The 13,988-nt window shown below is 54.1% G+C and overlaps 1 protein-coding gene across 2 annotated transcripts; it reads right to left on the bottom strand.

Moving 5' to 3' along the window:
* Window positions 1–6,385: 6,385 nt before the first annotated feature.
* LOC147645513 (maestro heat-like repeat-containing protein family member 7) lies at window positions 6,386–13,120 on the bottom strand. Of its 2 annotated transcripts, none has more exons than XM_086874537.1 (16): window positions 11,733–13,120; window positions 11,475–11,633; window positions 11,141–11,205; window positions 10,882–11,031; window positions 10,544–10,692; window positions 10,092–10,239; window positions 9,655–9,842; window positions 9,428–9,565; window positions 9,034–9,148; window positions 8,725–8,862; window positions 8,335–8,511; window positions 8,039–8,194; window positions 7,779–7,880; window positions 7,453–7,555; window positions 7,116–7,172; window positions 6,386–6,825 (listed from the first exon to the last, which is right to left on the bottom strand). In XM_086874537.1, exons 1-16 carry the CDS (start codon window positions 11,854–11,856, stop codon window positions 6,626–6,628), a joined length of 2,169 nt encoding a protein of 722 aa, XP_086730663.1. In that variant the 5' UTR covers window positions 11,857–13,120; the 3' UTR covers window positions 6,386–6,625. The 2 variants fall into 2 exon arrangements, with proteins under 2 accessions (XP_086730663.1, XP_086730664.1); XM_086874538.1 differs by having other exon boundaries at window positions 11,141–11,199; window positions 11,733–12,322.
* Window positions 13,121–13,988: the final 868 nt, after the last annotated feature.

The following is a 13,988-nucleotide window of genomic DNA, read 5'->3' as shown; positions in this document are numbered from 1 at the left end:
CAGCAGTGTGCCCCCAGGGAACGTCATGCTGGGGCAAATGAAACACAGCATCATTAATTGGTCAAAAGGGGGAATTACCCAGCAGTGCTGGCAGCTGGGGGAAATGAGGCTGAGCAGCAAACTCTTTGCTCTCTCCAAACACCTGAGGAAGGCAAGGTGCTGATCTCTTCTCCCCGGTATCCAGTGATAAGACAGATGGGAATGGTTCCAAACTGAGCTAGATGAGGTTTAGCAAGCATTTTTATCAATAGACATGGGTCAAACACTTTCTAACAGGCTTCCTAAAGAGATGATTGATGGTTCCAAGCCTGTCTGTTTGAGAGGTACTTGGACAATGAGCTGAATAACATTCTTAACATTTTGCTCAGCCCTGAATTGATTCAAGCAGCTGAAGGAGGCCATGGGACTGCTGGAGACCATGGATAGGATCAGAGGGCTGGAATACCTCTCCTACGATGACAAGCTGAGAGAGTTTGGTTTGTTCAGCCTGGAGAACAGAAGGCTCTGGGGCAACCTTAAAGCACCTTAAAGGGGGGCTCCAAGAAAGCTGGAGAGACTTTTAAAGGACATGTAGTGATAGGATAAGGGGAAATGGCTTGAAACCAAAAGAAAGTACATTTAGATGAAATGTTAGAAATTCTTTAGGGTGAGGCTGGTGAGGCACTGGAACAGGTTGCCCAGAGAAGCCGTGGGTGCTCCGTGCCTGAAAGTGTTCAAGAGCAGGCTGGACAAGGCTTGGAGTAACCTGCTCTAGAGGAAGGTGTCCCTGCCCGTGGCAGCGTGATTGGAACTAGATGATCTTCAAAGTCCCTTCCAACCCAAGCCATTCTATGATTCTGTCATTCTATGACTGGTGTAGGACTCTTCCAACTGAAATAGTTTTTTCCACTTTTTTTTGTTGTGTGACCTTCATGACTCACTGCTCAGCTCACTGAGACAATCTGCCTTCCCAACAGGAACAGAAATGGAAAGCCCCATGAAACACTCATCTTAGATGATTTCACACAGCTCAGTCTCCTGGGAAAATACGGCTAAGCAGCTTTTCCAGTCCGTGCACAGTTCTTCATTGACATAATGCATGAATTTGAAGCAGGGCCATCACCTCAGGGTTACTGTAAACTTCCAGACATGGGTGTCACAAGAAACATCGGACTCATATTTGTATTCCAAGTCCATCAGTCTAAGAAAACAGATCTCCTTGCAGAACCACTCTATATCTCAAATATTGAGCTGCCTGCCTTTGCAGGAATAGCTCAAATTGTTCCTGTGTGAAGAAATGCCCTCATACGTAACTTAAATATATACTTTTACAGGAACTTGATCTCAAAGTATGGCTGAGTGGAGCACTTGGTGCTTAAAATGGCAGCAAACTTGTGTTAGTGCTATTCACAGATAGATCCATCCCGAGCAATTCCTTTGATCCTTAACTCTTTCACACTCCCATCCTTGTCATCTCCCTACTTAGCTGCCTACAGACACTCCATCTTAAAATTCAAATAGTTATGTTATTGGAGACACCTTTAATTTTCTGACACCTCTACTTCTCTGACACCTCTCCATATTTTTCTTTACTGTTTGCCACAGACCCTGGAGCACTGTCCCATTCCTGCCCCTCCCTCCTCTCCTCCCCCCAATCCCAGACGAAAAAATCCTATTTTAAGAAAAATCCTATTAAGAAAAAATCCTATTTTTTCTTACCTTCTATCCTCTTGTCTTTTTCCACCTCCATATATGCATCTAGAGACATACACACTATTTTTGTTTGGCTGTGGAAAGTTTGTCTTTTCAGTTCCTTACAAAGTATTTGAAAAGGTAGCATTTTTTTGCATTTAATTAAAGGCCATAAAATATCCCAAATGATGCCTTAGAGAAAAAGGCAGCAAACACTGTTGAAAGTCCTGGCTTGTGGTCACTGATGGAAATCCAGCCCCTTAGCCCAAGTGGAAGGGGCATAGCCCATGTATTTGGAATGACAGTTCTGTGTTCCCTTGGTTAGATTGTGCTCCTGTTATGGAATAAACTGATGAAGTCCTCCAAGAAAGATGAAGCTGTGGTTGGTTGTTTGGGCTTTTAAAAATGATGATTTTTAAATGACACGTTGTGGCATCTCCCTATGGCCACAGACTTGCAGCCAGAAGTTACACAGAAAAAAAGGACTGTAGTCTGTCTGCTTTCAAATGTCACACCTGCACTGTGTGAAGAACTCCTGGTGACATTGAGGCCATTTAATTTTGGACCATCTATTCCTGTTATATGGCAGAGACTAATAACTTTGAACAGTAGCACAGGTCCCGGCAGGTGCCTTGTTTTCCTTGGGCAGCCTTGGCGAGGGGCAGGAGCTTGTGGGCACAGGTGGCTGGTGTGCTTTGTGTGCCTTGTGTGCCTGGCCTGGTGTGGGTTTTGTGCTTTGTGTGGCCTGTGTGCTGCTGGCTGTGGCTCCGAGTCCGCTGTGGCCATAGGCAGCCCTGGTGGCCGGGCTGTGTGCTCTGCGTGTCTGGGCTGTGTTGGTGAGGCTGCGGGGCACGGCAGGAAGGTGAGCGCTCCTGAGAGGGGAAGCAGCGCCTACGGCCAGAGCGCCCTGAGAGCGCCCGATCCCGCCTGATCTCGGAAGCTCAGCAGGGTCATGTAAATCATGTAGGACTTTTCTCCTAACATGAGTATCCTGGGGATTTCTCAGAGCTGTTTTAAAGGAAAATACAGGACAATGTCCTGGATTCCTTCTTTATGTTCCTAGAAAACCTTCTGCTAAGCTGCTTGCCTGTGTCTTCACTATCTAGCCTGAGACTTGGGTGACTAATCCTATTAATTAAGGCAGCATTATGATTAATAGCTCCTTGGATCAGTCAAAGGTAGATAACATGTTGGAGTCTGAGTGTGTCCCCTTGTTTTTAATACTTACTTCTAGGATTCAAAGAAACACTGAATTTCATATAATACGAAATTCATGAGCATGTTTTCATGGTGATACATGAAAACAAATGTTAAAGTTAGATAGGAAAAGTGTGAGTGTGTAGATTAGAAAGTTTTCTAAATCACGGGGTGAAAAAGTAGTTTAGAGAACAAGAGACAAGATGGAGGATTTAGGGTTTTTTTCTCTTGTCCTTCTTCTTTCTTCTTCATGTTCTTCTCCTAGGGGTTTTTGGGTAGTAGGAGGTGATTAGATAGAAAATACCGTAGTGCAGCACACAGGTGTTGGGTCGTTGGGTCACTAAGAAAAATAACTTCCTGCAAAAGCTTACTAAATCTCCACCATTTCCCACTAAATCCAAGAAAAATCCCTCAAAATTCTTCAAGTCTCCTCCAAATCCCACAAAAATCCCACAAAATTCCAGAAACATCCCACAAAATCTCCTCAATATCCCACAAAATTCTGGAAAAGCCTCAAAAAATTCCAGAAAAATGCCACAACATTCCCTATAAGTTCTCAAAATTCTACCAAATTCCAGCAACATCCAAAACATATCCAAAAATGTCCACAAAATTTCACAAAATCCCACAAAATTCCAGGAAAATCTGATGAAATTGTTAGCATTCAGGAACACACATCATCACAGAATGATTATATGAAGGTGCTTTATTGAAGAGCTCTGGGTGTCAGAGATCAAAATCGGACCCATCTTGGTTTTGAGTTGAACATGTTTTATACTCTATCGTTATACAACTTAGATATTAATTATTAAGCTTACATTGTTCTATTGTATGCATTGTTTTTACCCAAGCATGGATTTCTCGTGTTCCCCTCTCAACCCCCTAACATTGTTCCTCATGTTCTTTAAACAATAATTATATCTAATCACATCTAACAATTCTATCATTTATCATATATTGATTACACAGCTGCAGTTTCACATGATCTTTAGCGAGCACAAGGCCTAACATTTCCAGGGCCTACTTTTCCCAGGGCTTGTCAAGCCTAACTTTCTTTCTGAGTTCCCGAATTTCCTAAGATTTTAAAATGTTTTACGATCACCTCCAGATACAAAGAGTCCTGCCTGAACAGTCACAGAGCTACACCTGTTTTTAACTGTAACTTTTATAAATTTTTCCAGAGCCTGCTGGCTGTGTTCAAGGTTTTCTCCCTATTTCCTCCCTAGTGCACATTCTCCAGAAACTCTGCTTTTACATCCTTTTGCATTGATTAAAGTTACCTGCAATGACGAGTCAATCCAAACCCTGGGAAAACTTGAACTTAAATGTGTACCTAGGCAAAATATTTACCTCCCACATCTGAAGCCATGAGCTGCCAAGTACTGTCCCCACTGTCATACCCTGTCCCCTGGAGGTGTGCTGATGCCATTTCAAAGGGGTTGCCAATGAAAACAAGTTTGAATATTTTTGTAGTTTCCACATTGGAATTAAAAGCCTTGACTAGAAAAATCACAAGTCAAGATTTCTAGGATTCTTCCATACCAAAGCTGTCATTCTCACCCTGGATTTTAGAGTGTCTGAACAGTCAGACAAGGTTTTAGTTTTAGACACTACAGACAAAGTCCCTGCTGTTCAGCGATCCCATTCCATCAGCATATAGTCCTGATGATTCCCTTAGGCAGGAGCAGCAAAGGCAAGAATGAGCCAAACAAGCTGTTCCTGTGTTCTCATGTCCGGCACAGCAGTAACTGGGAATTCAAGAATGGATTCAGGAGACAATGGGTGCACAGGGAGCCACCAAGGCTTTGGGATGCTGAAATGGACCAGCCTGGTGCCAGTGCCCGGGCTGCACCGCGCTGAGCTCCAACTGGACAATCTAACAAGGGTTGAATGGACACACCATGGGCCACTGGAGACTCCTACTCCTAGTTCTGTGAGCTACACTATTCACCTGTCATTCACCAGATGATTCTTTCATCTTTGCTTGAAATCCAGGAGAGGAAAAGGTCAACATGGAAAAGTGTTCTCCCAGTTCTAGTGACACCTTGTGCCTGCATACCACCTGTGCCCATGGCAGGGTGGCTGGAGACTGGATGATGTTGATGCTACTTTGCAACACCAAGTGCTCAGGGATTCTGGGATTGCCCAAGTGGAGAGCAAAACTGAGCCGTGTAAGTCCCTGCTTTTTTTCAGCGCATGCTGCTTCTTCCTTTGTTCCAAGCAAGTCCAGGATTTGGTTTCATGTGTCTTTAAGGTGCCTGGACAGATGAGAGGGAGGGCAGCTGCCCCATCAGACTCTCTCTCTCTCTCTCTCTCTCTCTCTCTCTCTCTCACTCAGGATGGTGCCAATGCCACTGCCTTGGGACACCTGAGTGTGGAAGGCGAGCTCGCCCTCAAGCACGGCCATCCAAGTCAGTCACGGGCACAGGCTGCAGCTGAAGCTGGCAAGTGTTGCTGTGAGGCTGCAAGTGAAGAGAAAGCCATTGTGGCCAACTCTGCTGAAGCCTTTTGCCAAAGCAAAGGCAATTGTGCCCACAGCCTCCCCCTGTTTGGCACCCGGCTGCTGCGGACGCCTCAGTGCGCAGGTGCCGACGTTGGGGCTGCTGCTGTTCCTGGGCACACTCTGCTGCTGTTTCTGTGGGCTCCAGAGCCGCTTGGGCAGCAGCCACTGGGCAGCCCTGCCGGAGGAGACATCGCCACCCTCCCCATGGTGGAAGCAGCTCTGTGGGCCCCGAGCTCTGTGTCAGGGGGGCCTCGGTCACAGCAGCGTGGCCTGGGCAGCCGCGAGGGCCCGGGCTGGCCGCCAGCCCTGCCTCTGCCCACTGCCCCTTCCTGGAGGCACCCAGTGGCCGTGGCCTGGCAGCACCCCCCTGCCCTCCATGTCCCCAGCCAGCCCAGCCTGGGCACCTCGGGCTGTCCCCACCCTCCCGCTGGGGTGGTGTCCCAGCCTCCAGGCCTTCTGCTGCAGGCCTGGGGGACATTTTGGGGCAGCACAGGAGCAGCCGGGTGTCAGGGACCAGGCGGCTGCCCGGGGGCTGCTTATGGCCCTCTGACACCCAATTCCTCAGGGCTTCCCACCACCCCGGCTCCTCCAGGGCCTTCTGTCCCCTTGGAACCTCCTGCCACCCACTCCCTCACATATCCCCCTCGTGCCTTCCCACTGCCTTGTCCCGTCTGGGCCTCTGCAGCCCCTCATCCCTTCACGGCCGCCCAGCACCCCCATGCCCTCAGGGGCTCCCCCAGCCTGGCCCGGCAGCAGCGCCGCAGCCCCACAGGAGCTCCAGCAGCTCCTCAGCCATCACGGCACCAACACACGGGCAGCAGGACACAGATGGCGCTTCCTGCCTGCCACAGGGCTTGTGGCTTCAGCACAACCACCAAAGGCCAAGGGGCTTCTGGCCATTTCCCCTGCGCCACTGCACGCCCCGGCAGGTTGCTGAACACAAGAACCCTTTTCCCTCTCTTCCCCTATGCCCCTCACACCCTGGGCAGCAAAAGAAAGGTCTTGGGACTCTTGTGGTTTATAACATATCCTATATTATTTACATACTAGATGGAAACGAAACGAAGAAAAGAACAATCTCTATGAAAAAAAAAATAACAGATGGCCCATGTGGCCCCAGAAGATAGAGCCTCTCAGCCCTAACATATCCTATATTATTTACATACTAAAAAGAAAAAAACAGAAGAAAACAATTCTTATGAAATTAAAAATCCTGGCTTGCCCAGGTGGCCCCAGCAAACAGAACGTCCCAAATCATCTCTGAGCACATCTCCAGCAGTGCAGCCAGCCCAAGCCCGACAGACGAGGCCGTGTCCTCCATGCCCTGAGGATTTGGTCTTGCATCCTCTGCAGGATGGAATATCGGGCACTCTGGATGGCCCGGAGGACATACAGCGTCTCAAGTGCCAGGTCTGACACGGCACCGCTTCTGTCCTCCGTCAGGCGTTCGAGGGCTGCAAGAGAGACGAACAGAGCCACGGTCACACCCCAAAGCTGTGGGGGCCCAGCGAGAGCCCCCTGCCAGGGCCATGCCAGCCGGCTCTTGCCTTGGCCAGGAGGGAGCAGGGACCAAGGGGGTCAGCCCGAAGCTGCTGGCCACAAATGCCCCACGTGGCCCTGAAATCTCACTGTGCTCTGCCCACGCCGCCCCTCATCGGGACAGGGAGCAGAGCCCTCCACAGCCTGGCCAGGGCTTGCAGCTGCCCCCGACAGCCACCGCTGTCAGCCCGCTGTCCTGGCTCACCTCTGCACAACACCTGGAGCTCTGCCTGCTGCCCCCTCAGCTGCTCCCCGGCCATCCCTGAGAACACAGAGCCTGTCAGGGTCCCAGCAGCACAGATCCCTGCCAGCGACGCTGCCAGCCCTGTGGCCACACGGCCTCCTGCCCCGGCAGGGCTCAGCCCGGGCCCTTGCCGCACCCTGACTCAGCCCAAGGGCACGGCTGCCAGAGGCCGGCAGCAGCAGCCCCGAGGACAGCCGGGGATCCAGGGCGCCGGGCCCGGGTGCCGCTGCCGGGGCAGCAGCCGGGGCTGGGGCCGAGCAGCGGCGGGGCGGGGAGGGAGCCCGGGCTCGGGACTCACCGATGACCCTGATGGCCGCCGCTCGCAGGGTCTCCTGTGGGTCCTGCAGGTACTGCAGGGCCCGGCGCAGGTGCTCGGCCAAGGGGATCCTGTGGTCGGCCAGCTGGAGAGAGCGGCAGGAGGGAAGGGTTGGCGCGGGCTCTGCCCCTCGGCCGGGCGCTGCAGCCTGCGGCCAGTCCCGGCCTCCCGTGCCCGGCCAGCCCTGAGAAGCCGTGCGGCCCCCGGGTGCAGCATTGGGCAAGGGCACAGCTGCCAGCCCCACACACTGAGCACCGGGGCCAGGGGGCTTCTCTAGCCTTTGGCTGGCACTTGCAGACTGCCCTTACCACGAGCTTGGCAAACTTCCACAGTTTCTCCTTCCTCACAGGTTTTTCCAGGTCTGGCCTCTTCAGAAAGCCAGCCGCGCGAAGGAGCGTTGTCCGAGAGGCCTGGGGAGCAGCAGAGAGCCGCAAATGGCCCCACAAGGCAGGGCACAGGAGTGTCCCAGTGCCAAGGGCTGGAGGAGGCTGCAGCCTGCAAGCCTGCGTCAGGGCAGGAGGCAGCTGAGCCCCCTGCCAAGGCGCAGCAGCAGCCCAGGAGTCCTCACCTCTGCCACATGCCGATTCTCATCTTGGCAGTGGAAAAAGAGTGGGAGCAGGCTCTGGTACACTCGTTCCTTCAGGGGCTTTCTTCCTTCTTCTTTTGCTGAAGACATCACTCTTCGAAGGAGAGACATGGAGAGCAGCTGCACCTGGCTATCAGGCTGTATGAAAGGAAGGAAGGAAGGAAAAATGACCTCATCATTGGCTTCTTGTGGCCCACATTGGCGCAGGCCTGCAAATGCACAGGGCACAAAGTGTCCGGGCAGCAGGCAGTGGCCGTGGCTGGGGCACAGAGCCTTACATTGTCCAGGAGTTTCAGGAGCGGCTCAGCCAGCTGCAGGGCCCTGCGCCAGGATATTGGGGTGTCTTCATCCGTGAAAATATAGCTCAGGAGAGCAATGCTCATCCTGGCCACGTCACTGTCCAAGTCCCACAGGAGGTGCACTAGTCTTCCTGTCAGGCTCTGAATTCTTTCGGCCTGTGCAGAACACAAGGGTGTGAAAGCCCGGGCAGCTGCTGCAGGGCCCAGAGGCCAAAGCCCTTTCCCAAAGCACTCGGGCAGCTGAAGCAGGAGGCAGGAGAGCTGGGAGGAGCTGCCTCAGCGCCCAAGGCAAAGGCCAGCCAAGGCCAAGTGACAGCATTGCCCAGCCTCATGCTGCCCACACGGCTTCAGCTGCTGCCCCCTTCTCACCATGGAGGGACGGTCCCTTAGCAGGAGGAGAGCCCTGAGCACCTGGTGATGCATGTCTGTGGAATTGTACCACAGGTACTTATACAAGATGTCCATTAGGCTGTCACCACAGTCACTCAAGTCCAGGCAATCTAGGAGCTGAAAGGCACAGGGCAGTGAGAGGGGAGCCGGCCGCAGGAGCCTGGAAGTGCGCAGGGCTGGGCCCAGGCAGCAGCACAGGGCGCGGGTGCCGTCGCAGGCAGCTGTGGCTATGCAAGGGGACAGGGCTGGCAGGGAGCTGAGCAAGGTAGTGCTGGCCATCAGGCTCACCTCCACAAGGAATGCCATGGCAGAGACATCCCAGAGTGGCAACGGTTTGCTGAGCACCTCAAGCAGGTAGCTTAAAATGCCTTTACACAAGTGGGCGGATGCACGGCGCATTACCCTGGAAGGCAGAAAATGGCATAAAGAGTCTCAGCAAGGGTGCGAAAAACCTCTCCCAGGACTGATGGACACAGTTGTCCTATTGCCCCAGCACCCTGTGAGGGGATGTGGGCCCGTGAGATGTGGCTGCTCCTGGGCACCCTCCTCTCACAGCCTTTTGCAGTCTCCTTGGCCATCCCTCGGTGACGAGGCCCTCAGGCCCATGGCCACGGGGACTGTGGGGGGGCATCCCGGGCAGGGGGCACAAATGTCGGAGGCTGTGGGGAGAAGGGGGACTCACCTGGCCAGCAGACCCACGGCATAGTGGTGGGTGTCAGCACAGAGCAGCGTGTCCCAGCCACGCTTGCGTTCCATTGCCACCACCACATGCTCCAAGTGGAGACTGCAGAGCAGGGCCTTCAGGGTCTGCACTGCAAACCTGTGTGCACAGCAAAGCCCAGGTGACGCTGGGAGCGCTGGCTCCGAGGCTCGGGAAGTGGCAGGGACAGGAGGAGTGGCATGGAGCACCTGTTGGGGCTGGTGGAGAGGCCGTGTTGCTCCTGGCATTCCTTCCAGAAGGTATGGACGTCCTCTGTCATATACAAAGTACTGAAGTACGTTTGGAAGAGCAGATGCACGAAGAGGCGGGGGAAATAGACTGTGAGGATCTGTGGGCAACAGGGCCCCTGGAGGATCTTCCACATCACCAGAGTTGCCTGCAGAGGACAAAGCAGCCCGAGACAGCGCTCAGTGCCGGGGCGTCCGTGTGGCAGGGCCTGAGCGTGGCAGGGAGAGGCCGGGGGAGACGCAGGGGGAGCAGCGGGCCTGGTGGCCCTGAAGCTGCCCCTAGGCCAGGTTTGTGGCCAGTGCCTGAAGCAGGGAGATGCAGTGGGGGAAGGAGGCAACAGAGCTGCTGGAGAGGCGGCCGGCCTTGCGGTGAGCAAAGGCCAGCTCCAGAAACTTACAGTCAGGGAAAAGACAGCCGTCTTGTCCCCATCAGAGGTGCCCAGGTTTTTCTGCGGCCAGCTCCCCACCACATTGATGAGGAGCGGTGTCACTTCCTCTGAAATCCAGGGCGAGAGCAAGATGGTCGTCCACATGGCCATAGCAGCTCTGCGGGGTCAGACACAGCACCGTGGGCTGGGCAGCAGTGGGGAGCTGAGCTGGCCGCCAGCTCTGCCTGTGCCCACTGGCCCTGAGCGGCAGCAGCAGCCAGGCAGCCCAGCCCTGTGGGGACAGGCCCCTGAGGGGCAGGCTGGCAGCACGGCAGCGGGCTCGTTGGCCGACTTTGTAGCAGGGCTGGCAAAGGGAGCAGCCAGAGGGCCCTGGAAGTCTGTGTTGCTCACAGCCCTGGGCCGGGCTGTACAGGGTGATGGGCTGGGGAGCCCTGAGGCCTCGGGGCAGCTGGGCCCCATACCTGTCACACGTTGGGGCCACCCGCAGGAGAGTGATGGCCACATCATCAGGCTCTGCCTCGGCCACTTGCATCAGGGCCCAGTCCATCCTGTGCTCAGCAGCCTCATTGGCCATGAGCCACTGGTGGATGTACCTCACCACGCCGGGCACCTGGAGAAGGCACAGGGAGACTTGGAATGCTAGCAGAGGGAGTCAGCAACGTGCCCAGCTTCTTCCCCAGACAAGTGCTTCTCTTCCAGCACGCTGCCATGGCCTCAAAAGCTTCAAGTGAGCAGCAGGCGTGGCTTGGGAAAGCCAAGCAATTGCTGGAGGATCAAAGGTTGGCAACAGGCTGCTTACTTGCTCTGGATTGAAAAGAGCCGTCTCTACAAGCAGATCCAGCTGGGCAGCGCTGCTTTCTTCTACCAAGACCTCTGAGGATGCTTTGATCTCAGTGTCCATGGGACTGGTCTCTTCCTTGCCAATCCTCTTGATGTATTGGTAAAGAAACTGTAGGAGAAGGGCAGGAAGGCAGGGAAGTTGCATGGAGTGCTCCAAGTGCGGTGCTGGGCTGAGCAGTGCCAGCAGGCCCAGCGCAGGTGGGGATGGCTGCAGGTACCTGCGCTGCTCTGCGGAAGTGGCCACGGGCGGTGTCCTGCTCTTGTGCGCCGTCCATGGCTGCATCTGGCAAAGAGCAGCCAGAGCTGAGGGGCTGCAGGAGAGGCGGGAGAGCACAGCCCAGCCCTGCGTTCCCCAGGCAGGGACAGTCCCGGGATGCCCCAGGGGATGCAGCACGGCCACTGCTGTGGGGGCATCCCCAGCCCCTTTTTTGTGCTGTCCATGGGTGTGTGTCCACAGGACAGTGTGGGATGGGATGAGATGGGATGCAATGGGATGGGATGGGGCCAAGATGGCCGCAGGCACCAGCCCTGGGGCCCAGCTCTGCCACTCACCCTCCTCCAGCGGCTGCAACTGCTGCACCTCTTCGGTCTCTGGTGCTGGGGCAGCTCCAGGGCCTTCTTCCTCGACCTCCTCCTCTTCCTCCTTCACCCAGGCCAGCTTGGGCACTCTTGGGGGTCGCTGCTCCATATCTTCCTCCAGACTCTCCAATCCTTTCCATAGGAACAGCACCAGGGGATGGCATGGCATGGAATGGGATAGGGCCAAGCTGGCAACAGGCACTAGCCCTAATGCCGAGGTCTGCAACTCACCCTCCTGTGGTGCCTGGAACTCCTGCACCTCTTCAGACTCCTGTGCCAGGACAGCTTCAGAGCCTTCTTCTTCCTGCTCCTCAAGCCAGGCCAACTTGGGCACTCTTGGGGGTCGCTGCTCCATGGCAGTGACTGGATTTATGGCTACTTGCAGGAGAGATGGCTCGGAAAAGGTCGGAGTCAGCAAGTCCTGCAGTCGTGCCTGGAAGGCACCTGCAAGACTCAAGTCCTGGCAAGACTGCAAGACAGCGAGTCCTGCACTTGGGTCTTGAGGGCTCCTGCCACAAGGACAGGAGGCTCCTCGACAGGGACTGTGGTCTGGTCTCAAGGGCAGAGACTGCAGGGATGGGCAACACGTCGGAAAAGCTCCGGGTCACCAAGTCCCACGGTCTGCCCTCAAGAGAACCTTAAGAAGGAAGCCTCGGGAAGGCCACAAGTCAGCAAGACCTGTGGTCTGGCCTCGAGGTCACCTGTAGGAATAGTGCTTCAGAAAAGCTCCAGGTCCGACACAAAGGAGTGCGCTGTGCGGGGGCTCCTCACAGCACCGCTCTGGCGCGTCCTGACCCGTCGCGTGCACCGAGCACTGTGGCGTGGCCCTGTCACCGCCAGCTCCTATGGCAGCACGTGTCACAAAGGGCCCTTTGACATCTGCTCCCGTTGCCACCATCCCACGGTGACCGTGCTGCAGCGTGTCACAAAGGGCCCTTGCACACCCTGCCCTCCGCCCTGGGGCCGCCCCCATCCCCCCCCAAGTGGCCCAGCTTGGAAGGAATCCCTTGCCCAAAGTGTCTAAGACAGCCTGACGGGATCTTTAGGAACAGCTTGTTAGAAATGGAGTCAAATTTATCAATAAGAATTTTATTGAAAACTTTGTAAAATTTTCTCATGCAAATGTCTCGGTTTTTGGAGACAGGTGTCTGCTAGGGAGGGCAGGAGCCTCCCTTGGAATGAAAAATGTGGACCCCCTCCCTCCGAATTATGATAATCCTGAAATCAAGGGACTCTCAGGCAGAGATCTGGGGATAGGAATAACAGTTCTTTACTAATATTTATAACCAGGCAAACAAACAACAATAACTACAGCGTTAGCAAGAAAACAGAGCCAGGGACCCTGTGACAGCTTTCTGGGCTGAGACGGGAAAGGATGGAGGAGAGGCTTTGTTTCACAAACCCCCTCGGGTTGGCAGTCAGTGCTGGTGCTCCTGCAGGGCTCTGAGGAACACTCAGCTGGAACAGCAGGGATGAGCTGAGATCCCGGGCCAGTGGCTGAGGTGGATCAGCAGCTCCGTGGCGATGGCTGGCACTGCCACACGTCCCGGCAGGACAGGGGGTGCGAGGCCACCAAGGAAGAGGGAAGAAGGAGAAGAAGCAGCAGCTCCATCTGGGTGATGGCGAAATTCCCTTCTCCCCACCACAACAGCTCTGCACCCAAAGTGTTCTTCTCCGAAGCTGAAGAAGCCACCAAACTGTCCCCACCCTCCCCTTTTCCTGCCCCCTTCCCCCCTTGGGCCCAGCCAAACTCTTTGTTTTTCCTCAAGCACCCACCAGGTACCCGCAGTTAAGTTTTCCCTGCAAGTCATGAGTAAAAATTCCACAGGCAAGCCAGAACTAAATAGAAAATAAAGGACACCTAACCCCCAACACCTGTAAGTTGTATCTTGAGAGTCAGACAGGATCTTTGTTTGCCAGAAACACCTCTTAATTTAATCAAGGCATTAGTAATCAAAATTATTTTGAAAATTTAAAGATCAAAGTAGCCAAAATGCTCAGTGTAACTAATTGCTGGGTATGTTCTCAGCTCAGGTTGGGAGGAATGGGGTTCCCTCGGAGGGCTCACCCTGTGGGGTGGCCAAAACTCTGTCAATGGGCTCTGACTTGTAACGGATCCAGTGCAGGGACACTGACAGAAAACTGTGCTGTGGAACACAGGAATGCAATTATCAGTTTTACAGGATTGACTGAGATTTCCCTTCAGGAGAAACCAAGCCCTGTTCTAGCTGGAGGCCACAATGTGAAAGGATTTCTGTGCTTTACCATCACAAGCTTACTCATTCTTTTTCCTCACTCACATTCATGTTAGGAACAATAATTCTGTTGTCCATGGAGCTGGCACCTTTTGAATTCCAGAATAATGTCCCCAATGTCCTTTGCTGTTCAGCTTTACCGCGCTGTCTGTGGCTAACAAGGCTTGCTGGGGTCCTTTTCCCTTTGGCTGGAGAGGTGCCGGGTCCCAGTCCCTGAGGGACAGCCAGGCTC

The sequence above is a fragment of the Cyanistes caeruleus genome, unplaced genomic scaffold (assembly GCF_971803275.1).
Source record: "Cyanistes caeruleus unplaced genomic scaffold, bCyaCae1.hap1.1 HAP1_SCAFFOLD_246, whole genome shotgun sequence".
Lineage (NCBI taxonomy): Eukaryota > Metazoa > Chordata > Aves > Passeriformes > Paridae > Cyanistes > Cyanistes caeruleus.
This window is presented reverse-complemented; position numbering and strand designations above follow the sequence as displayed.

Coding starts and splice junctions, on each gene's coding strand:
- LOC147645513 (XM_086874537.1), bottom strand. CDS start 11,856: ATGGAGCAGCGACCCCCAAGAGTGCCCAAGTTGGCCTGGCTTGAGGAG. Junction 11,032..11,140: donor ACTTCCGCAGAGCAGCGCAG/GTACCTGCAGCC, acceptor CTTCTCCTACAG/TTTCTTTACCAATACATCAA. Junction 7,173..7,452: donor GGCGGCCATCAGGGTCATCG/GTGAGTCCCGAG, acceptor CTGTGTTCTCAG/GGATGGCCGGGGAGCAGCTG.